Source organism: Enhydra lutris, unplaced genomic scaffold, assembly GCF_002288905.1.
Source record: "Enhydra lutris kenyoni isolate GAN:26980312 unplaced genomic scaffold, ASM228890v2 scaffoldscaffold2, whole genome shotgun sequence".
In the NCBI taxonomy this organism is placed as follows: domain Eukaryota; kingdom Metazoa; phylum Chordata; class Mammalia; order Carnivora; family Mustelidae; genus Enhydra; species Enhydra lutris.
This window is the reverse complement of record NW_019154086.1, coordinates 33,692,138-33,716,782: the sequence shown is the minus strand read 5'-3', so window position 1 is coordinate 33,716,782 and position 24,645 is coordinate 33,692,138. Positions and strand designations below refer to the sequence as shown.

The window sequence follows — 24,645 nt, the reverse complement described above, 5'->3', positions numbered from 1 at the left end:
TTTCACACACTGCTGAGAAACTGTAAGTTAAGGGCATAAATTTTTAAAAAGCCATCAGAGGTATAAAAATGTATATACAAGAATATTTCATTAGTACTAGTTATTACAATTACTGCCAACAATCTAAATACCAATCAACAAGGGAATGATTAATAAAATATGCATTCATATTTTAGGATACTAACTAGCCATTAACAATGTCTGAGACATTGTCATTACCTAGAGAAAGTCTGGCATCCTATATGAAAAAAAGGATACAAACTAAATATACAATATTTTAATTATGTAAAATATTTGTATACAGAAAGAGAATGAAGGACTAGAAAAATATAGGAAAAAGATTAACAATGAGATCTCTAGTATTTTCTTCTGATATTTAACTACATTTTAATTTTTTAGAACTGGCATTTACTTCTTTTATTCAGGAAAAAAAAGAACTTTTTTTAAAAGTCTAGCCGGGAGCACCTGGGTGGCTCAGTGTTAAGCATCTACTTTCAGCTCAGGTCATGATCCCAGTGTCCTGGGATCAAGCTCTGCATCCGGCTCCCTGCTTGGCAGGAAGCCTGCTTCTTCCTCTCCCTCTCCCCATGCTTGTGTTCCTTCTCTCACTGTGTCTCTCTGTCAAATATATAAAAATTTAAAAATCTTAAAAAAAAATAATAAAAAGTCTAGTCAGTTTAGTAATTCTCAGCTAGGGAGGAAATAATCCCTTCCCATTGGTGTATTGAAATGAAGGAGAACTTTCTTTGAGAATTACTGACATTTATGAAGCACTGACTCTATTTCAGACACATACCTAGCATTGTACATACCAAGTTTTATCCTTACAATGCCCGTATGAGTGAATTAAATATAATCCTTTCTCTAGTTTCAGATGTGGAAACTGAGGCAGAGAGAAGTCAAGTAACTTCCTAGAGCTGGCCCAGCAAATGAGTGATAGACCTGACATCTGAATCCCCACAATCTGTCTTCAGGGCCAGTGCTCTTCACCAGGTCAGGTAGTCTGGAAACCTTCAGCGTGTAGTTTATACCCTGCAATCTATTTTCTCATCAGAAAGCCTTGTAGAACACCCAAGAGAATTATCAGAGCTCAAGTCTTTTTGTGAAATTTCACTGTGCACTCAACTACACAGGAAACCCCAAATCCTCAATAGACCATATAGCAAAATCAGCAATATAACTACACAGACAGATGAAACCTCAACAAGAATCCTACACATACATGCAAAATTCAAGAGCTATATTTTGGGAGACTTCCACATGGGTGCTCCAGGGAGACACAAGCTCTCAGGGTGAGCAAGGACACTGGCTTTCATAAAACAGAGGGTATCTACCTATCTGCTGCGGTATCGCTCTGCCCAAGCCTCCCTTCTTCACCCCGAGCTGGCTCAGGTTGTTCTGGGGACACTGGGCACTGGCCCTTCACCAAAAGCCCCCTGACCACTCAGGGCTATGTGTACTTACTAGCCCCCCAGCCCTGAGCAGTACCTGGCCCTGAAGCAGACGCAGCACTGACCAATCACTTGGTCAGTGTGAATCACAGACATGAAAGAGCAGCTCGTTGAAGGCCAGAGACCTTTGCCCCCAAGTGTCTACCGGACAGCACCGGAAATCTGCTCTCAGTTTGTATTTACAATGGACTTGACTCACTAGATGAAAGCTGCTGCCTTCCTGTGGTCTACTCATCACCAGTGCATTTAAGGAAATCACTGTTATAGTAAACTCCAAAACCCCTGTCAGGACCACCCCAGCAAATTGCTAGAACTTCATTGCAATTTCATTGCTAGAAATTGCATCAAGTGCCACAGGACACAATGGAACACTACCGTGAGTTCATCTTCAAAGGAAACGTTAAGCGCTCCTCAAAGGTGTATGCAAGGTACTTAAATACCCAATAGCAGAAATCATGATAACCTTGCCACCCCTGCATGGTCCCTCATACTCTACCCCTTACAAAGCCCTCTCAGGAACAAATGCCTCGTGAACCTGACAACAGCTATACGAAGTGGAAAGAGGCACCACAATCATCTGGCCTCCCCAGATGAGGAAGCTGAGCCTCCAAGACTCTTCATGACTTGCCCAAGATCACAAAGCTGACGGTGCCTGACGATGCCAGGGGCAGGGGTTACCTGAAACAGGGCTTTCTAATCCAAACAGTGTTCTTCCCACATATCACGTACACACCCTTACCATCCTTGCCAGCAAGAATGAGTTGCTAGACAACAGAGGAGAACTAGGAACTGTAAACCCAGTGTACTACAAAAATGTCCCCTGAGAGTCGAGAATGGCGGAAACAAGGGTTCTACCGGGACAGAAGGCTCACCGTGGCTGTTCATTCATCACTGGAGAGAGAGAACTACATTTTCTAATAATATGGAGCATGTCCTATAGATCACATATGCCTGTCAAATGAACCAGTTTGGTCTCCTCCTTCATTAAAAACTTGACGTGCTTCAGTGGGCAGTAACTGCTACACGTTTTTAAGCATCCGAATCCCAAAACAGACTAAGCTTTAACCAAATCAAATATTGCTCTGTTCGGCAGGACAAAGATGAGCCAGCCACCCTTTGGCCCCACTGCCTCTTTGAAATGATGCTTCCTTGATGATTTATTGATCTCCCCTTCAAGACTCTGGGCATTAAAACTAAAAGTTCTCATTTTCTTGGAAAGATGACTATCGGTCATGTTGCTTTAAATTGTATAGGTTAGCACAAAATTTTACAGGCACTTCACTCTCTGTTTGATGAAGATGTCACTATAATTCAAAATAAAATCCGTGGTCGGCTCAGAGCTTGATGCCAGCTAGAGCTATCTACACAAACAACAGAGACCTCACAGGCAAAATTTCATGCACACACCCTGTTCTAAACCCAGGAGCTCACGGCCAGTGAACACTAGCAGCCCTCGAAATGCTTTTGGTAGAGACTTGGAAAATGTGAACATTCAGTTGACATCCGAGTTGCTTGAACGAATATCCAGATATACACAGAGGTACCCAGAAGTTATAAATCAGCATCAATTGTTTTAGATATCTCCCATCAGTTCTGATCAGGTGTAACTGTAACATCAACAGAGGAGAACTAACCAGAGATAGGTAGGCACGTGGGAATCTCTAATAGTTGTTGACAATGACATATATTAAAACAAGTATCTTCTCTCGGGGCTGAAACTTTAATTAAATACTCAAAACTTAAGGAGTGACATATTCAAACTCCCCCACAGCACTCCAGAGGCACTTACACCCTTGAGCAGAGGAGGCCCTTTACCTACCCCCTCGGGAGGAGGGGCTGGACAGAGGGAGCCTAAGCGTCCAGAATAAACCCGAAGTACTTGTTCTCGCACTAGTGTTCTAGCACTTCCAGCTAAAGCAGGACTGTTTGCTTATGTAATGACCATGCCTCTGCAGAGCTGGTATTTTAGTGGAGGACATTTTACATGCCTTCATCTGACATCTCTGGGTGTACTGAAACGTAAATGATGTTATCTGCCCGGGCACGGCTTGGTTACAGTCCGTTAAATAGGGATTGCGATATGTACATTCAAATGGGAGGCACGCATGGTTATCAAAATGCAAACCCCCACACCGTATCTGGTAATCCTGAAGCCCAGAACACTGCATGTTCAGATTGGTCCCATGAGGAGTGCCAACACAAATATAACCACGGGAGAGAAGAGTAGGGGAAAGGGGAGAAGAAGACTTCTCGTTATGATACAACCTCCCTCTAAACAAAGTTCTGCGGAGTAGAGTGGAGAATAGCTCATGGCCCCTGACTGCAGTCAGGAGCCACAACAGCTCAAGCCGAAGAGCCAGCAGCCCCGTCTCTGGAAAGTCTCCCAGGCCAGCCAAAGCCAAGGCCTGGCTAAGGAGCCACCAGACTGCAAGGCTCATTCTGCACAGCGAGCCACCCACAGCCCCAGCCCCAGCCGCCTTCAGGGCTCTTTGCCTTAGTGCAGCTGACAAGAGACTCTCCTGGGAAGGGGAAGTGGGTTTCAGGGAGAACTGGATGGCCATAACCAGTATGGACAGTAAGGAGATGGGCTCCTCTGAGAATCTAATCCTGTAGTGTCTGGGGAGGACATTTTCATAACAAAAGATGACCTTTAGGGCAAGGGTGACCATAAATGACCTAGACAGGGAGATAGCAGCACTCTTTCTGCAAGAAAACCAAGGAAACGGATGGTACCGACTCCCCTGGTAACAATTTTCAGTATGTCACAGTGCAAGTCCTATCACAACAGTCTAAACTCCTAATCTAACCTACTTCATGAATCGAGTCCTTTGTCACTTTCTGGATGAGACAGAGAGGGGTCATCCTCCACAAGTTCAACCATGCGTCTTCCACATCTCCTTTCGCAGGCCCTCTTCCCCAAGTCTCAAGGGACTCTGCTTCTTTAGCCTTTCTCCTCATCTTGTTTTCCCCAACAACAACCCTGGTTAAGTAATTTTGTTTCTGCCTGATAGCCATCCTAGGTAGATGGGACAAAGCCACAGGGAGGACAACAACGTAAACTCCTAAGAATAGTAATAGTGAATGTCTTGTTTGCAGATGTCTTCCCAGGGCCTAGAAGGCACCAGGCCTGTAGTGAGCCCCAAGAAAGTCTGAGAGCAGGAAGACTCCCCCAAACACAGAAATTCAGCTTCCAGATAGTTCTCCAACGTCCAGCTGAAGACTCTGGGAATGAAGCAGGACCTCAGATACCAAAGGACAACAGTAGGACTCCCAAAGCTGGGAGCACGAAGAAAACCAGTTGCTGTGATTGGGATAGAGGGTTGAATGAGGGAGTGGCTAGAGGCAGCCTTTTCTCTATAAATCTGAGAGAAGATTAGGATGGAAACTGCTCATGGGCAGTTCCCTTGGGACAAAAATTATCAACTTACTGAGGTTTTCCAAATGGACTTCTAGTGAGCACTTTAGCCCAGCAATTTAGGAAAAAAAAAGAGAAATAGCCTATGGTGCCAAAAGAAGGTAAAGTTCCTGAGGAGAAAAGGAGCAAGGACAATTCTAAATCCAAAATAATTAAACACAGTGCAGGGGGAGGAGGGGACACGGAATAGTTGAAAGCGACGAGACAGTCATGGAATATGGAATCGAAAAGACTGAAGATCAAATCTCTGCCCACCGAGTAACTCAGCAACCTGAGCCAAATTATTTTAAATCCCTCTCAGCCTCGGTTTCCTTATCGACAACACTTCCTACAAAATCAGATTCAGGTATGCCACGCAGGATGGGCTACATAATCTCCGGGTCCAATGCAAAATGAAAATACGAGACTTTTTCCAAAAATAAAGAATTTCAAAGTGACAACAGCAGAGCATTCAAGTAAGCATGGATCACACACACGTCAGGCCAGCCTCAGCTCTGGTCTTTATGATGTTACAACATTTTTTCCATATTTGCTAGTTTCCTTTCCCCAGGTCTATTTCCCTGTAGAGATCAGATTTTTTAAAAAAAGTTCAAAACTAAAGGACATTTTAAAAAATTTAAAAGGCCTTATCAATTTTAAATTTACTTAAGTTGATACCTTTGTGCCATGATTATATAAGGAAATATCCCTATTCTCAGGGCATATACACTGAGGTATTTAGGAGCAGAGGACCATGAAGTATATAATTTATTCTCAAATTATTCAGAAAAAATAATTTAGTGTGCATGTATATGTGTAAGGAGTGAGTGTGCAAGTCTGTAATGAGAAAGCAAATGGTATAAAGTTAACAGTAAGTAAATCTGGACAGATGAAGTTTCTTTGTTGTATTCTTATTCTTGTGACTTTTCTGTGAGGATAAAATTATTTCCAAAGAAAAAGCGTCCATCACATAAAGGTCCCATGTGAGATTTGGGGGAGCAGAGAGGGAGGAAGAGAGTAACAGCAAAAGAGAGGCAAGGCTGAAACTCTCTACAGACGGGGACCATTTCTACTTTGTTAACTGCCGAATCCCCAGCATAGAACCTAGGTCAACAAACATTTAAGGCAGGAAGCAGAAAAGGAAGCAGCACCCTGTGCTTAGACTAGCTCGGGAAATAAGGACCCCAGGCAGGAACAGATGGCTGATAGTTACACCAGCACTTGGAAACCAACACACTGCCTCTATTCAGCATGAGACCAAGAAGTGTGTGAATGCAGGCACACAGTGTGGCGTGGTGTATACCACACCCCGCACCAGAGACTCCGTTCTTGTCACCCGCTAACAGTTCAGGTAAACTCACCTCAGGCCCGCCATTTCACCTCCCACACCTCAGGAGCCTCCCTGACAGAATGTAGGAGGTCACTAATTCGTTCACTGACTGGACGTCTCTCACGTGCCAAGCTCTAAAGTCATGTTCCCTGTTCTCTAGAGCTTTCATTCTAGAAGGATCTCGCAAGCTGGCTGCATTAAATAATTTTCTTGAGCTCCTTGAGGTCTTTTCCAGCCCTGAAAATTCTACACAACAATTTCAGGACTTTTAGTTCCAAAATAGCATGAATATTATTGCATACAACCACCCTCTAAAGGACTCATAGAAAATGCATATTCTCCTAAAGGTGAAAATATATTCAAAATGGCCTATGTTTAACTTTAAAAAAAAGAAAAAAAAGTACACATGGGCACTGAAATGCTTGGAAGCGTACACAAATAAGCCTTCTGCCAAGAATCAAGTTGATTTTTGGCAGCCAAGATTCTTGTTCCTTGACAAGGTATACAAATAGTAAGAATTTCAAAAATCTAGTAAAGCTCTGTAGCAAAAAAAAAAAAAAAAAAAAAAAAAATAAAAAATCTAGTAAAGCTAAAAAAAAAAAAAAAAAAAATTATAAAAAACATAGAAATGCTTTTTAAAGCCATAAATTTATCAATGAGAAAATAACTATGAAGTGTAGATTAATGATTAGTATTAAAATTAAAACATCAAAAGTATTTTAATTTTCTGTTTCATTAGTTCTTCTCATTCACAGTCAACTAGCATAATAATGGTTACAAAGGCTAATTTTGTTAAAGACCTTAGAGAAAAGAGGAAAGAATTGCTTCTTCATGAATACTAAGGATGATAAAATAAGAAAACAATAACACTTTATCTCTTTATATAAATTAATCTAATTTAGAAATAAATTAGTACTATACTATATGCAGAACTTGTTACATATCCAAGAAAAAAATGTTACATGACTAGCATCATGGTACCTATAGTTGCCAGATATTAAACCTCTGCACTGATTTATATCATTTAGGACAAATGGTAAGGGATAGGGGATCAAAAATATAATTAAAGATTCAGAATAAGAGGCTTATGAGAATATTATTATTTCCCAGATGGTTTCTCAGGAGCTAAAATAGGAACATCCATCTATGAAAGCTGGTATCAAACACAGGCCGCAAATTGAGATACTAAGTATTTGTCCCTCAAAAAACATCCTCCTGACCCGGACATAATTCACGAAGATCTGGGTACCGCATTATTTTCTGGTAGATGCAGAGAGGGCCCACCTCAGCAAGGTAACTTCCACAAGTAAAGGCCATTCATCCGTGGTTTTACAGAACAGCAGCTTTAAAAGCTTTATCCTTAAAAATGAAAAAGTTCTAAATGTCCTTTGGATTCATGGAGTCAACGCTTTACCAGACAGTAAATTACCAGATAGTGAAATCATTACCTGATCTAAATGCTACATGGATTATATTACTCTGTTTGTAAAGTTCAGCACCTGGCTCCCCACAGAGAGTTCATAATCACTTTTTAGCTAGGAAGACACACACGAAAGTCAGTTGGAGGCCACCAGGTAGAGAGAGCCCTCTGTCAGAGAACCCTGTTGCCCTCAGCAATGCGCCAAACGAGGCCAATGCCCAGAACATTCTGCCCTGTAGCAGTTCTGCAGTGAGTATCTTCGTACTCACCTGGCCAATACACAGAGGCTTTGAAACGGTTCCAAGTAAAACTCCTTTTATGTCACAATATTCCAATGCTATTAAGATCGAACCAGTTCCAATAATCAGAAAAAGCAGAGACTTACAAGATTTATCCCACAGAAAATCCACTTAGCATTTCATAATGCTTAGCTCAGATCATGAAGGCCGGTTGAGGTGGAATGGCAAAAGGCTGGCATTTAGAATTAACTCCCAATAGCCAATTGGTATGAATAGGCACCAGTCACCTTCTTTTCTATAAAAGGGGACCGGTTTAGTCAGAGGTTCACATCAGATTACTTTGAAATGTGATAAAAACTAAAGTCTGTGTTCATAGAAGGATGCACAAAAGTATACGTATATACCTAAGAGTGTTTTGAATAATGTTCAGTGATTTCACTAAAGTCCTAAAGTCCAGTTGCGGGTTTGGTTTAAAATCCTTCAGTCAGGAGCGCCTGGGTGGCTCAGTGGGTTAAGCTTCTGCCTTCGGCTCAGGTCATGATCTCAGGGTCCTGGGATCGAGCCCCGCACTGGGCTCTCTGCTCGGTGGGGAGCCTGCTTCCCCCTCTCTCTGCCTGCCTCTCTGCCTACTTGTGATCTCTCTCTCTCTGCCAAATAAATAAATAAAATCTTTAAAAAAAAAAAAAAAAAAAAGAATCCCTCAGTCAGATGGCTTCCCAAGTCCTTCCTGGTTCTGATACATCAGGCGTCAATGCAGACCAGGGTGCTGCTTATGTCCTTAGCTGTACCTTCCTAGGTTTTAGACATTGGAAGTTCACATTTTTAAGTCCATTCTACAAAGAAAATTACAGCCCTCATGTCTCCCACTTGGAAATCTGAGCGTTGGGATAGCCTTTGGGGTCTCTGGCTTTAGCTGTCCCCCTCACACAGTTTCCACTCTCTAAATGTGTTGTTTGGTGGGCAACAGTTCTTCCTTTCCCCCTAACTCCCTCCTTTCCAACCTGTTCCTTGGAGGTAGGAACTAACCCCTCGTGCCCAAGGGCTAACACACAAGCCCAGTGGATCTCTCTGAGAAGCGCTGCTTACATTTCAGAGTGTAGACAAATCACCTGGGAATCTTGTTAAAATGCAGAGTTCAATGCAGGATTTCCAACACACTCCCAAGGATGGCTCCATTTCCAACCAGTTCCCAGCCCCCCACCTACCTGGTTCTCTAAGTGCCCTTCTCAGCCTAAAGGTAACTCACATTGGTGCCTCTGTGGAGTCCTTTAGTGGCCTCTAGAGGGTCTTGAAGCTCTTCTAAAACACTCAAACCCACATCTGAGTTGCTTTAAAAGAAACAAGTTTGTATAACACATCATTGTACCACAATGGAAGAAGCAGCAGCTGACAAAACTGGGTTTGAACACCATCATCTAACAATGTGTTTTGTGGCTAATTGTTTACCTCTCTGAGTTTTATCTGTAAAACTGTCTTGTTGAAAGACTCATGAGAGATTAGCTGGAAAAACAACAACCATTGCGAATTCTAGAGGCAACTTTGATTCAGGATCAAACCTAAAATTTCCTGATGGTGCCCCAAGAATATGCCAGTGTAGAATCCACTGATTCCTCCTGATAGATCTAAACTTGGTTATCTTAGCATCAGCCCCAAATTCCTCTCCGTGGCCCCCATACAACCCCACATACAAAGGAGGAGGTATCATGCAACATAAGAGTAATCTAAGACAAGATTTCTCCTTTCTAATTCTGAAACTTCTAGGAATAACAAAAAGGTCCCCAGCATTGGTTTTCTCTCACACAAAGGAGAACAGATGTCTGACACAGTTTGCCTTCTACAAGAAAATGTGTGCACTTCTCCAAGTCTCTAGGTACCCCTTTCACCAAGGCGTTACATCTCAGGGTTACATCTGAGCTACTCCAAATGAAGGCACTGTTCCTGCAATTCCTGTGTTTCATATTTATTTCTGTATCAACTCTTTAATTATCCTGCTGTGAACTGTGTAGTCCTCATCATGGATTAATCAAAACAAAATGCTATTTTTATATTCTTTGTTGCCTGTTCTTAAGAACCTTCCCAAAGTATTTCTGTTCACCACCAGGAGGCTGTGGATAACATTGTGAGATCAGTTAATGCTCAAAGGTTTATTTCTGTATCATGTAACAAACAGATCTATTGGCCATGAGACAAACCACATTTTAAGGACACTAAGAAAACATAATATTAAAAAGAATATGAGGGGCACCTGGGTGGCCAGATGGTTAAGCATCTGCCTTTGCCTCAGGTCATGATCTCCAGGTTCTGGGATTGAGCCCCATGTCGCTGGGCTCCCAGCTCAGTAGGGATTCAGTTTCTCCCTCAGCCTCTCCCCCTGTTTGTGTCCTCTCTCTCTCTCTCCCCCTCTGAGATGAATAAAAACTTTAAAAATAAATTAATTAACAAATAAATAAAATATGAAATAAATCTGTTAGGAAAGAAAATACTGATATGAAGGTGAGCATATCACTTGCCCCCATCTGCATAAAAATCAAGATTTTCATGTAAACTAATACCTGATATCATGGACCCATCGATGTTTCAGTCAATCAGCAACACTGGCCCATTGATTCTCACCCCTCCCAGTGCATCAAAATCACTTAAAGATAAACAGATTAGAGATATAGAGGTATAGCTATATATACACAGATAAAAATGTGGATATAAGGAATGAATGAATGGAGAAGACATCTTGGTCCCACACCCAAGAGATTATTTTACAAGACTGTAGTAGAACCCAACCATCACTATTTTTTAAGCACCCCAGAAGATGCTAATGTATAACCAGAGTTGAGAATCGCTACTTAATGTTTGGTTGTTAAATCATTTTAAGAAAGTGCAGGCATAAAACACACACCGAGGGGCGCCTGGCTGGCTCAGCAGGTAGAGCATGCATGTGGCTCTTGATCTCAGGGTTGTGAGTCCAAGCCCCGCGTTGGGCATAGAGCCTGCTTAAAATAAATAAAATAAAACAAAACACATACTGAGATTATCGATTGTTTTTCCTGTTTCTTTGGTCTTTTCTGTACTCTCCAGCTCTCTTACAGTGAGCCTATATTGCTAACATCATAAAAATAAAGTGAAAAAAAAATTTTTAAGTAAATCAGCATCCACAAAATCCCAAGCATAAATGACCATTCTCCATTTTCCTGCTTCCTCTATACTCACACTATTTGTATCCAGAGCCTTCTTATTAAATGTCCCTCTTCCCATACTTTTAAGATTTAGTACAATATAGGCTATCACAGAAAATAACCCTTAGCAAACTCATGAATACTGTGGCTCTGTTGAGACTATGTATTTGTCACCTTAAGCCTGGGGTTTTCAACCCACCAGAATCTAATTGGCTGCCCAATGGCCTCTCCTGGGGAGTTCTAAAACTTCTCCCACACCCTGGCCACACCCCAGACCAATTAGATCAGAATCTCCGAGGGGGTGGCACACAACAGTTTTATATTCCCAGGTAATTCCAATGTGCAGACAAGGCTGGGAACCACTGGCTCTAAGAGTTAATTAATACAAATCTCCACATCCAGAGATAAACTCCTGCGAGATTAAAAGCACAATACCTTGAAATTCTGGCACCCGTGTAATTTCAAAGAATGGTCATTTGTAAATGTACATCGGTGTTCGATTTCAAGTTAGCAAGGAATAAAAATAGGAACTAAATAATAAATGTGTTCACCGTTCTCCCTTCTAATTGAGCATAAGTCACCATCTTTTATATTTAAATACGAAAAATTCAAAGAACTCTGTGATATGGCACATATTCTGACCAAGATCAGAAATAGGCAGAACAAAATTGGACCAAAAAAATGTTTTCACAAATTCTACATTTATCTTACCCACGTAGGTGTTATTTCTGAGTAACTTTGCATCCTGGAAGTCAGGAGCATACTCTTATATTGCTTGGGGACTCTTAGATGAAAGGCCTAGATGAGAACCACTTTTCTTGTTTGTAAATCTGAAATAAAGGTGCATTTCCTTAAGTTTTAAAGAAACCCTATGCTGTTTGATTATTCTTCTCAGGTACCCCCAGGCCTCCTATCCTCCTCTTTTACCAAGGAAACTGGCGCTTTTGTTTTGGAGCAGGTCTATGCGATCCTCTCTGGGGTTAAGAATTAGCCCACAGACAACCCTCAGTTCTGTGGACTGAAGATTTTTTAGACACAGGCAGCAGAGAATTTTAATAGTATGAAAAACACTGCTATTAGGCAGTTTTACTGATAGTGTTATTTTAATGAGCGAAACCTCCATATTCAGAGTTGAATAAACTCCACACACATATAGCCAACACAGAAATTCCGGAAAGCAGTATTAAATGAATGCAAAAGGTCCAAAATTCTTTTAAAGAAATGAGTTTGTCCTTTTCCATTTCAAGACATGATACGTTTGTAATCATTTTTTCTAAAGCATACTAGGATTCTCAGCAGAAGTAACCTTTTCCCTCTCAATCTCAGGAAGAGATGGTTTATGGGTATTCTTTTGTTCTCCACAGCAAAAGCATGAGCAAAGGAGAGAAGAGGGATGGCAGGCAGAGAATGGTTACATTCCACAGCACAAAGATTAGGAGCCCAATTTAGAGTGCAAAACTAATGAAAAAGTAGATGGTTCTTATCTCCCTTCTTAAAGGAATAAACTCATTCAGCAGTATTTTACTAAGCATCTACTATAATGCATGCAGTGCACGCTACTATGTACTGGAGATAGACGTCTCCCTTCTTAAAGGAATAAACTCATTCAGCAGTATTTTACTAAACATCTACTATAATGCATGCAGTGCACGCTACTATGTACTGGAGATAGACGTCAAAAAAGTCTCCATTCTCCTGGACCTTAGAAGGAATGGCAGTGAGGCCACAGCGTATGGTAACAGGAGAGCCTAAAACGGGGCCTGGCCTAGGCTGGGAGGTCAGAAAGGCTTCCCTGCAGAAAGGACCTTCACTCCGGGGTCTGAAGGAGGAGTTTAAAGCTAGACAAGTGAAGAAGAAGTAAGTTTTGTGAGCGAAGAACACAAAGGTCAGCAGAGCAGCAGCATAATGAGGGAGGGGAAGAGTAGATTGAGGCTGGCAAGGCTGACGGGCACCAAAGGGGGAGTTCTGGGTCTGGGGAGTGGGGTCTCAGGACCTGGACAGCATCAGTGGTGTCAGGTGAGAGGGTAGACATCAGGGTAAGGAGCATCAAGTGGCTGTCTAAGCCACGGTGCACTCTTAGGAGCTACCAGCGTGTGGACAGGAGTGGAAGCTGTTGGAGGGTGAAACCACTTCACACTAGGCCAACAAGCCTTAAATGTGAAATTTGAATACCCCTTTGACACCAAGAGTTGGAACTTATAATAACCTCAGACACACTTGCTGAGAGAAATGAGTCCTAAGAAAATACAAAGTATCACAGGGCCTCTGGGATGACTTTTCATTTACACAGTACAAAAAGACAAACTTGCATTTTTTTAACCTCTGTTTTGATAGACGTGAAAAAGGAAGGTTTTGTGACTACAAATGCAATCGCTAATAATGATAACTGTGGTCCAAGAAAAAAAAACCTGGATCTTTTGTGCAACTAAATGAAATAATTATGTTGCCCTAAAAGAACCCTGAATTTACTCATGGAAAGACATTTCATCCTCCCATCAATCTCTGTGCATATATTAGGCACAGAGTAGGAAAAGACAATTGGGAAAATGAGAGAGCAGGGGAAAATTAATTATAATTATGGAAATGCAGCTTAAAGAACAAAGGCTTAAATTTGTAACACCAGTCTAAGGGGAAATAATTCTCATAAGCAACCATTTAAAACGTGAGAAGTCTGCAAATCTGAAGGAAACGCTGACTGTTTATTAGACATGTTATTTCTTCTTTCTAATTTAGTAATCAGAAAATTGGTATTCCCAAGCATAAAGGAATAAAACAATCAAGGGCCTTTCTGCTTGATCGGACTCCCAACGGCCACGGTTTAAGAGAAAGAACTTGAGTCCAACAGGAAGGGCCTGCCATGGTTCTCACTTAAAGGCAACAGGCTCATTACTTCTTTGTTTTTTGCTTTTCATAATTTAACTTTTATTGAAACATAAGTAGTAATTGCAGTTGATGATTATGTTTATCTATTTAATAAAAGTATATTAAAAATTATAATTAAAAAAGCTTGGTTCTAAATTAATTATACCTATGGCCATAATCAACTTTTTTTTAAGATTATTTATTAGTTTATTTATTTATTTAACAGAGAGCGAGAGATCACAAGTAGGCAAAGAGGCAGGCAGAGAGAGAGGAGGAAGCAGGCTCCCTGCTGAGCAGAGAGCCCGATGCGGGGCTCGATCCCAGGACCCTGAGATCATGACCTGAGCCCAAGGCAGAGGCTTAACCCACTGAGCCACCCAGGTGCCCCTAATCAACTTTTTTTCTTTTCTTTTTTTTTTTTTTTAGTTTTATTTTTTCAGTGTTCCAAGATTGTGTATGCACCATACCCAGTGCTCCATGCAATACGTGCCCTCCATAATCCCACCACCAGGCTCACCCATTCCCCAAAGCCCATCCCTTCTAAAACCCTCAGTTTGTTTCTCAGAGTCAACAGTCTCTCATGCTTCATCTCCCCCTCCAATTTCCCCCAATTCACTTTTCCTTTCCTTCTCCTAATGTCCTCCATGTTATTCCTTATGCTCCACGAGAAAGTGAAACCATATGATAATTGACTCTCTCTGTTTGACTTATTTCACTCAGGGTAATCTCCGCCTCATCCATGTTGATACAAAAGTTGGGTATTCATCCTTCCTGATGGAGGCATAATACTCCATTGTATATATGGACCATATCTTCTTTATCCATTCATCTATGAAGGGCATCTCAGATCTTTCCCACAGTTTCACGACTGTGGCCATTGCTGCTATGAACATTGGGGTACAGAAGGCCCTTCTTTCCACTACATCTGTATCTTTGGGATAAATACCCAGTAATGCAATTGCAAGGTCATAAGGTAGCTCTATTTTTAATTTCTTAAGGAATCTCCACACTGTTTTCCAAAGTGGCTGCACCAACTTGCTTTCCTAACAACAGTGTAAGAGGGTTCCCCTTTCTCTACATCCTCTCCAACACTTGTTGTTTCTTGTCTTGTTAATTTTGGCCATTCTAACCGATGTAAGGTGGTATCTCAATGTGGTTTTGATCTGAATTTTCCTGATGGCTAACGATGATGAACATTTTTTCATGTATCTGTTAGTCATTTGTAGGTCTTCTTTGGAGAAGTGTCTGTTCATGTCTTCTGCCCCTTTTTTGATGTGATTATCTGTTTTTTGGGTGTTGAGTTTGAGGAGTTTTTTATAGATCCTGGATATCAGCCCTTTGTCTGTACTGTCATTTGTGAATATCTTCTCCCATTCCGTGGGTTGCCTCTCTGTTTTGTTGACTGTTTCCTTTGCTGTGCAGAAGCTTTTGATCTTGATGAAGTCCCAAAAGTTCATTTTTGCTTTTGTTTCCTTTGCTTCTGAAGACATGTCTTGAAAGAAGATCCTGTGGCCGACGTCGAAGAGGTTACTGACAGGCTCATTACTTCTAACTACTAAAGCTAAATAAAGCTTCAAAGACTGAACGTTGTTACTTCTTGTCCATCTGGGCTTCCCAAATATCCAGACCTTCTGTTTGCCATTTTGCACTCTACCCAGATCTTTTCGTCCCCTTGTCAGACGAGCATGTGAGTAGCCCCGACATAGAAAGCATAACAAGAAAGATCACAGTGGATTCAGTTACTCAGCAAAATCTCCCCCTCATTTGATTCCTGAATGGGGAAAAGAGGCTAAGACAACTCAGCACGGACTTATACGAGTCTAGATCATTGCTTGGTTCCGATCGACCCAGCTACATAAACTTGCACAAAGCAAGTACAATGAAGAACACCAGAACCTCTGGGGAAATTAAGTCATCCAAATTCAAAATCTTAGTGGGCAAAATCCAGAGTGGAGTGGCTGTGGAGGGGTCCAAGGGGTTAAGGGGATAGCATTCCATCCATTCAAAGTCACATTCCCTGATCCCCTATTGTGTGTACAACCTCAAGCCTGGAGTGCCAGGATGGCAGTCTTGAGGAATGGAATCAGAGGAAGTACCCCTCCCCCCCAGAGACAAGCAGGGGAAGAGCTACCAAAGAATGATTCAGATTTCTATAGGCTTGTGGGAGTCACCCATGTAACAGTGTGAGAAGAGACAAAAGAGAGTGTAGTCAGTAGGTCTGGGAAGAGCAGGCAGCATGATACCTTATGAACAAACACAGAGATAAGAAAAGGGCCAGGACCATACAGTTGTCCCAGTGTCCTGGGGAAAGGGAAGCCACGCCTCAGCCAAAGGGAATTCGGAAGGGACAATGGGTGGGGCTGGAGGGAGCCAGCAGGTCCTCTCTGAAAGAGTCCCTGGTGAGGGGCCAAGTGAAATTAACATTCACAGAGGATGGACCCAGAGGAGTCTGGATCACCTCCCCGCCACCGACAGACAAATCAGGTGCCCAGCTGTGGCTTCTAGAACTTTGCTTTCCATCTCTCTTCCTTCTACCAAAACCTGAAGAGCCAGGCCTGAATTCCTCCTCAAGGGGAAGACGTATAGCAGAGTTCCCTGAGCCTCCACCCTCAAACCCCAACAGGCAGCTCAGGCCTGTGCCGGGGGTCAGGAAGGAGACAGAACATGAAGGAGTTTGAGATGAATGTTGTAAATTAGATTAGACCCTCAAAAACCAAAAAATAGTCAGAAAGTAATAGAATCCGCCCAAGATGTTGCGAAGAGTGCTTTTTTAAAAGCATTTGCTGGAGGGCACCTGGGTGGCTCAGTGGGTTAAAGCCTCTGCATTTGGCTCGGGTCATGATCCCAGGGTCCTGGGATTGAGCCCCACATCGGGCTCTCTGCTCCGCGGGGAGCCTGTTTTCTCCTCTCTCTCTCTGCCTGCCTCTTTGCCTACTTGTGATCTCTGTCTGTCAAATAAATAAATAAAATATTTAAAAAATAAAATAAAATAAAAGCATTTGCTGGAGATGGCACCCGGGTGGCTCAGCTATTGAGAGCATCTGCCTCAAGTCCTGGGATCGAGCCCCACACCAGGCTTCCTGCTTAGTGGGGAAGCCTGCTTCTCCCTCTCCCACTCCCTCTGCTTGTGTCCCACCACCACCCCCCACCTTGCTGTCTCTCTCTCTCTCTCTCTGTCAAACAAATAAATAAAATCTTATTTAAAAAAAAAAAGCGCAATCATTGGAGAAAAATGAAACAATTTCTTATATATGCTACACTCAATTGAGAATATGCCATAAACCAGCCACAGATGGAATGTCCATCATAGAGAAATACAAAAAAGAAATGAACCTCAAATTTTAAAATGTAAAGTAAGTAGCATTTCATTGAGAGTTTCCTTGAGAATTTTTCTAAGTCCAGGAAATGAAGGAATAGCACATGTTCCCAAAAAGCTAAAAAACCATTTTGTTTCGTACCGGCTCATCTTAAAAGGTTATTTCTGTTGTGTTATAACGAGTACATAAGTATCCACTTTTGTAAGGTTGGCTGTAATTTATCCCGACAATGGAAAGAGGAAAGTGCGTAAATCAATTTGGTTAATTCACAGCAAATTCTCCAATTATCCTCCACTTAAAGTAGGATGAGGAGAGAAGGTTAAAAATCAAATTAAAAATTTTTAAACACAAGCACTTAGAAAGAAGTGTTTAAGTCGTTTGTCCTAAATCACGGCATTTTGCTGACATGGCAACTTGATCCCAGAGGGAGAAACTCACCCAAAGCAACCCAGCTGGAGGGCAGCCTCCACAACATGCTACACCTAGGTCAGGCTCGTTCTGCTTCTGCCCAGGCCTTTAGTAACACTGGCATATTTGCGAGGGACACCAGAACATCACAGACCTGAAGGAATACCTCACTAGATGCCTTCTGCCTTGGTGGCCATCCTTTGGGGATGAGGGATGGGGGAGGGGAAACTTGACAAGTGGGCTAAAGAGGAATTTACTGGGGGAGACTGTTCCAGAATTACTTCTATTATAAAAACGACTTGGGGCGCCTGAGTGGCTCAGTGGGTTAAAGCCTCTGCCTTCAGCTCAGGTCGTGATCTCGGGGTCCTGGGATCAGGCCCTGCATCAGGCTCTCTGCTCAGCGGGGAGCCTGTTTCCCCCTCTCTCTCTCTGCCTGCCTCTCTGCCTACTTGTGATTTCTGTCTGTCAAATAAATAAATAAATAGTCTTTTTAAAAATGAATAAATAAATAATAAAATAAAATAAAAACGACTCAATACATTTTCTCCCTTATGACCTATCTTTTTTTCCCCACCCTCTCTCTCAACTCATGCTTGAAATTTTTTGCATGCAGTGTTACTCTCCCAAGAGACAATACTTTTTTTTTTTTTTTTTTAAGTAATCTCTATGCCCAGTGTGGGGCTTGAACTCATGACCTCAAGATCAAGAGTTACACACTCTACCAACTAAGCCAACCACACGCTCCCAAGAGGTAATACTTTTCATCTTAATGATGCTTGCAAAATTTTGACTGTCATTGCATTAATAGTAATTCTATGTGTACTCACATTTTCTGGACCTAGAAGATGTTTATACAATCATTGGATGGAAAAGCTAAGCTTAGTAATGACACTAATATAAAATCTAGTAATGCCCCAAGCCCCAAAAGCTGCTGTTGAATTCATAATGCGTTAATAAAACAGCCTCATTAATGAGAACCATAATTCCCTTCTGCGTAATTTCATTGTCCTTTCATATACCCCAGGCAGGACCTGGCATTCTTCCTTCTTTTTCCAGTATAGATGGAATTTCAGTGTAGAGGGAGTAAACTTCTCCATTCTTCTTTTTTGAATATAAAGACATTTGTCCTGAAAGCTTATTTATCAGTCCTAACTACTAGTCTCTCCATGGTCAAAACTCACGGGTGCTTATGGGCGCATGCCTGCTTGGATGTGCACGTGCGCATGCGCACACACACACACACATCTTCTCCCTAAAGAGAAATGTAATGTTCTGCCAGTGCAAAACTAACTACAAAGTTTACAGTCAAATGAGAATCTTACCTCCTTCTGATGACCATCGTTCCAGCCTTTCCTTCCTGCATCCTGGCCTGACGGACACTCTCATTCACTACATACCCATCCTGATGTCTGACTACACAGGGACCTCAAGCGCTGTTGCTAGTGGGAACTTTGGAAGCTGGCAAAACGCTCACTTTAGAGAGAGGGAAACTGAGGACCCCCCCCCCAAGGGGACAAAGGCAACACAAGTTAGTAGTGAAACTTGAAACAGAACTAATCTCCAGGATCCCACTCAAAGCCTACTTTCTTTTACAAACTGGTAGTCAAGTTTCTAAACTCCCATCACCAAGTAGGCCTCTGGCCAAGAAAGGGAGGTCAGACGAAAAGCAATTCATTACATTAATTAACTAAGTTAATTAGTTGCATTAGAGGGTTGCTTGAGGCAAAGTAAGAGAACATATAAGGCACTTTTTGAAAAGACATATTACACACTTAATAAGAGAACTATCCTTCACTCTATCCCTGGGTAGTAAGAGAGACTCATAATTCAGTTCAAAACCTTTCTACTCTAGATTTGTGATGTTCATTCAGAAACATTCACTATAACATGATAACAACAGAAATAAGTAACAGTGTAAGTTGGAATGATACCATAATAATTTATTGGAAAGCAATTAATAATTCTTTCCAACATCACAATTATGACTAGCACTGCATAAAAACAAAAATTAAGTCACCTCTAAATTTACTCTATTAAGGAACTCAAATGTGTGGAAAAATGTATGTGCATAAAAAATTATATATATTAATTGCAAACACATTGATTACTGGTTTTAAGAATCTGTCCCAGGTCAGAAAAATATGCCACAATTCACTACAACCAAGAGAAACAGGAGACAGTATAGGTAATTTTCAAGTAAGAATAATTCATGGAAGTACACTCTGTTAAAACAAGATTCCAAGGCACATGCCTGCCTCAGTTAGTAGAGCATGTGATTCTCGATCTCGGGGTTATGAGTTCGAGCTCCAAATTGGGTATAGAAATTGCTTAAAAATAAAATCTTAGGGCGCCTGGGTGGTTCAGTGGGTTAAGCCGTTGCCTTCGGCTCAGGTCATGATCTCAGGGTCCTGGGATCGAGTCCCGCATCGGGCTCTCTGCTCAGCAGGGAGCCTGCTTCCCTCTCTCTCTGCCTGCCTCTCCGTCTACTTGTGATCTCTCTCTGTCAAATAAATAAATAAAAATCTTTAAAAAAATAATAATAAAATAAATAAAATCTTAAAAAAAAAACACCCAAGATTCATATAACACAAATCATTCTTTGCCCTAGTTTTTTCCCCCCTATTTCAAACATAGCAGGTGAATAAAAGCCAAGTACAGACAAACCTCAGCAATTAACTTCTTCAGTAGGTACACAGTCCCTTCGGATCATTAGATTCCCTAAAAATCTGGGCAAAGGACAGATGAGTGGGAAATAAAAAAGAGTTTTTCATAATTCCTATCGGGGCTGCTCTCATCTCTGAACACAGAACCATGTCAATTCAACCAGGTCATTTTTGTCAGCCATTTTAACTTTTCCAGCCATTCCATTCCAACCGTTAGCATTGTTGCAAAGAGGAAAGAGAAGATAAAACACTGGACAGAAACAGATTATTAACAGTGTTTCTCTTTGGGTTGTGGGATTGTGGGTAATGAAAACATACCACCACCTCCATACTCAGAAAATGAGGCTATGAATATGCTTTTTGAACTGTGAAACAGTATACAAATGTTACTTTTTGCTTTTTTGTTACTTTTGTTACTTTTTGGTACAAATGTTACTGTTTTACTTTTTTTTTTTTTTTTTAAACTTTTAGGGCACCTGGGTGGCTCAGTGGGTTAAGCCGCTGCCTTAGGCTCAGGTCATGATCCCAGGGTCCTAAGATCGAGTCCTGGATCAGGCTCTCTGCTGGACGGGGAGCCTGCTTCTCCCCTCCACTCTCTCTCTGCCTGCCTTTCTGCCTACTTGTGATCTCTGTCTGTCAAATGGGTAAATAAAATCTTAAAAAAATAAAAATAAAAATTTTTTAAAGATTTTATTTATTTATTTGTCAGAGAGAGAGGACAAGCAGGCAGAGTGGCAGGCAGAGGCAGAGAGAAGCAAGCTCCCCACTGAGCAAGGAGCCCAACGCGGGACTCAATCCCAGGACTATGGAATCATGACCTGAGCCGAAGGCAGTGGCTTAACCGACTGAACCACCCAGGCGTCCCTGTTTTACTTTTTTTAAAAAGTGATTTTTTACTTTTATTGATCACTGTAGCCCATATAGTCCATTTTCATGTAGCTCTTTCCTCCTCTGACTATTGCTTAAACCTGTATGTAAGGAGTCCAACCAGCACAATTTGCACAACAAAGTCTGCATAGTCTAAAAGTCTATTATCTTGCAGCAGAAGTGGTTGTTTCTGTTTATATTGGGAACAGACTTTCTTTTTGTTTGGATTGATTTTGGTTAAATGAGAAGAGTTCTTAGCGTAAACAGGGAGAAACCAAGGTATTAGGCAAAAAGCATCCAAACTCACATCCCATATTCCAGAATCCCCTTCCAAAGGTATCAGACATTTCTGACCCAACAGTTCCTGCCTTCTCTCTTCTCTCAGGCACGCTCTGAAATCCTCTACACAGATATTATCTCTAGAGCTCTCCTGGCTTAAAATGTACAAGACTCCTCACAACTCTCCATTAAGTTAAATAAGTTCCTATCTTAACAGACAGACGTTCATTTTTGCAGAGGTAAACAAAGAGGAGGAGTAGAGACATCACTGTTTCCCGAATTACATATCCTTAGGCACAGAAATCCAAAATGGTGGGCACCTGGGTGGCTCAGTGGGTTAAAGCCTCTGCCTTCGGCTCAGGTCATGATCCCAGGGTCCTGTGATCGAGTTCCGCCCGGGGCTCTCTGCTCTGCAGGGAGCCTGCTTCCTCCTCTCTCTGCCTGCCTCTCTGCCTACCTGTGATCGCTATCTGTCAAATAAATAAAATCTTTAAAAAAAAAAAAAAAAAAGAAATCCAAAATGGTATTTTACACTATCAGAAATACTTATAGCTACTGCTTTATTATAAATGAATACAATCATAATTCTAATTGGCTTTCATCCTTTCAATCTTGGGAAAATCTGGTATCTCTAATTCCTTTGAAAACCGTAGCTCTAACGTGTAAGCAACCAATTCATATTTTAAGTATTCTACTGCCCCCTTGTGTATCTCATGTTCAGTGAAAAGGTACCTCACAAAAATTACTGTTGTAATTCTCAGAAGTACTTCAATAGAATCTCAGGTATTAGAACTACAGACAACCTCGAGATCATCAAGACTCATTTCATGCAGTCTCATGACTCTTCATGCAGCAGGCTCATTTCACAGGGAGAGAACGAGGCTCTCAAAGGATTATACCATTTGCTCCACATCATAACACAGCTACTTAACAGCAGAGCAACTACTACTGGATCGAACTTAAGCTTCTGAGTGCTGATTTCTCTGCCAAAAGGGAGATAGCTGTCTGGAACAAAAGAAATGATGGCATTTTGGAGTTAGAAAGATCAGAGTTTGAAATTTAGATCACAGTTTAACAACCTCCCTGAACCTCAGCTTCCTCCACAGGAAATGGGATGAACATTAACCAGTGCAAAGGTGTCGAACGAAGGTAATATGAGTGTTCATCAAGACTTCAGCATGATATAATAATATACTAAGCGGTAATCCAACTATAAAAATACACAGAAAATTGTTTTTAAGTCGTTAAGCCTTTGAGATCTCTGAACAAAGGCATTCTAAAATACTATATGAAAGCACTTAAATCTGGACTTTGTCTAATCAGACGCAAAATAAATCTTGAAAAAATAAAGGTACTTTTTCTAACTCTTGGGTTTCTTCACTTATCATATTTGTTCTTTTTTTATTTAGAAATAAAAACTTGTAACAGAAAATACCCCACAGCAAATGCCGTGTGTGTGTGTGTGTGTGTGTGTGTGAGAGAGAGAGAGAGAGAGAGACAGAGAGACAGAGAGAGACAGAGAGACAGAGATGAAGCAATGAACAGAAACTTTAGATGAGGTTCACAGAAAAACAGAGTAGAACTCAGGGTCACAGGGTAAGGTCACAACTCCCCTTTGCTAAGGAGTCATTCACCTGCAAGACACTACAATGCCAGGAGAGCCAGTCTGGAAAGGTAGAGGCAGGATTTAGTTTTGACCTTGATAATAATTAACTAGGTCAACTTGAGACAGTCATTTCATCTCTGCTTCCCTTTCTTGACCTGTGAGATAAAGCACTCCTTACCCTAGGAAAGTCCTATAGTGGGGTAGCATAATGAATGTGAAAAAAGAAAAAAAAATTGTAACCTCTTAAGTACTTTTTTTTTTAAGATTTATTTATTTATTTGACAGACAGAGATCACAAGCAGGCAGAGAGGCAGGCAGAGAGAGAGGGAAGCAGGCTCCCTGCTAAGCAGAGAGCCCCATGTGGGGCTTGATCCCAGGACCCTGGGATCATGACCTGAGCTGCAGGCAGAGGCTTTAACCCACTGAGCCACCCAGGCACCCAACTCTTGAGTACTTTAAAAAAGTAAGTAAGGCTGAGCTTCTCTTAAACTTAACTTAAAGCAATAATAAAGCATTAGTCTGTCACCAAATCAGGAAAGAAGAACTAAACTTGGAAAGTCGAAGGCAGCTGAGATTATAGGATTATTAAACAGCACTCTGATCCCTGGGAAATTTCTCCCTCTACCCTCTACATCTCCCCCAGCTTTTGATGGAGACTGCTCCAAAAATACTGACCACAAGTAAATCTTTGACTCTTAAATAAATTTCACTCAAGGATATCCCGAGAGCAGGATTGACAGAGCTTATCCCTGACTGTGTATCACAAAACACACACGCCAGCAGGGGAAAAGCAATTCATCTTAGTTTGTGGGAAAGAATGACGAGTCTCGATTCCTCTCTGATTGGTGGCTGCAGTAAGGCCGCCTGAGAATGACAGGTAAGTGCTGTGAATGGCTCTGTGGCCTGACAGTAGACACATACCATGCTGGTAACAAGCAGACTGATGACTTGCATTTGTTAACTGAACACTTACTATGGGCTGAGCCTCCCAAAATTTCAGACATCAGAAAGGATAGGATTGGAGTTGACAGCATAAAGGAGGAAAGGCACTGATCTAAACTAATTTGTAAGGAAGAAAGTGGTAACCCCATTATGTTATTGGGGCAGGCACATTGCTTATACCTGGAGGGGATGAGACCAACTTGCTTCTCGGGCAAATTATCCATAAACGAGTTAACTTGAGCTCTTGGTTCAACCCAGCAAAGACACCATATTTGCATCCAGAGCGCTGGAATAAAAGTGCTGTCAGAAATAAACTAAAAGCTCCAACTTCACAAACACAAAAGGCTGCTCACCATGAAATACACTGTTGTCCACCAGAAAATGCCTGCGGTACTGCACACAGTTTCTTTTCTCCAAGTTCCAGTAGCTCATTGTCAGGAGATTGCTGGCACAGCATCAAAACCAAATTGCTCTGTCGAGGGAAACAGAGGGAGACAAACATGAGGAAAATGGCAGCCACACGCTCACCGTGGTAACATAATGCATCAGTTACCCGGCATGATGAGGCAACACAGGCCCCATACAACTTCTCCAAATGTGGAACTGGGATCCCCTAAGTCCTAAGAAATTTCCCACAAGTCTTCCCAGAGGGTAGGACGTCACTTAACACACCACGGACAGTAGCTTTTTCAAACAG

The 24,645-nt window shown here is 41.6% G+C and overlaps 1 protein-coding gene across 2 annotated transcripts in view; it reads right to left on the bottom strand.

Annotated features, from left to right (window-relative positions):
* The window catches only part of LOC111149968 (phospholipase C eta 1), a 183,021-nt gene extending 158,641 nt beyond the window's left edge, over positions 1-24,380 (bottom strand). For both annotated transcript variants that reach the window (XM_022507247.1, XM_022507256.1), the window contains exon 1: positions 24,302-24,380. In XM_022507247.1, the coding sequence (XP_022362955.1) occupies positions 24,302-24,380 (79 nt within the window). The remainder of the gene's footprint in view (positions 1-24,301) is intronic.
* Positions 24,381-24,645: the final 265 nt, after the last annotated feature.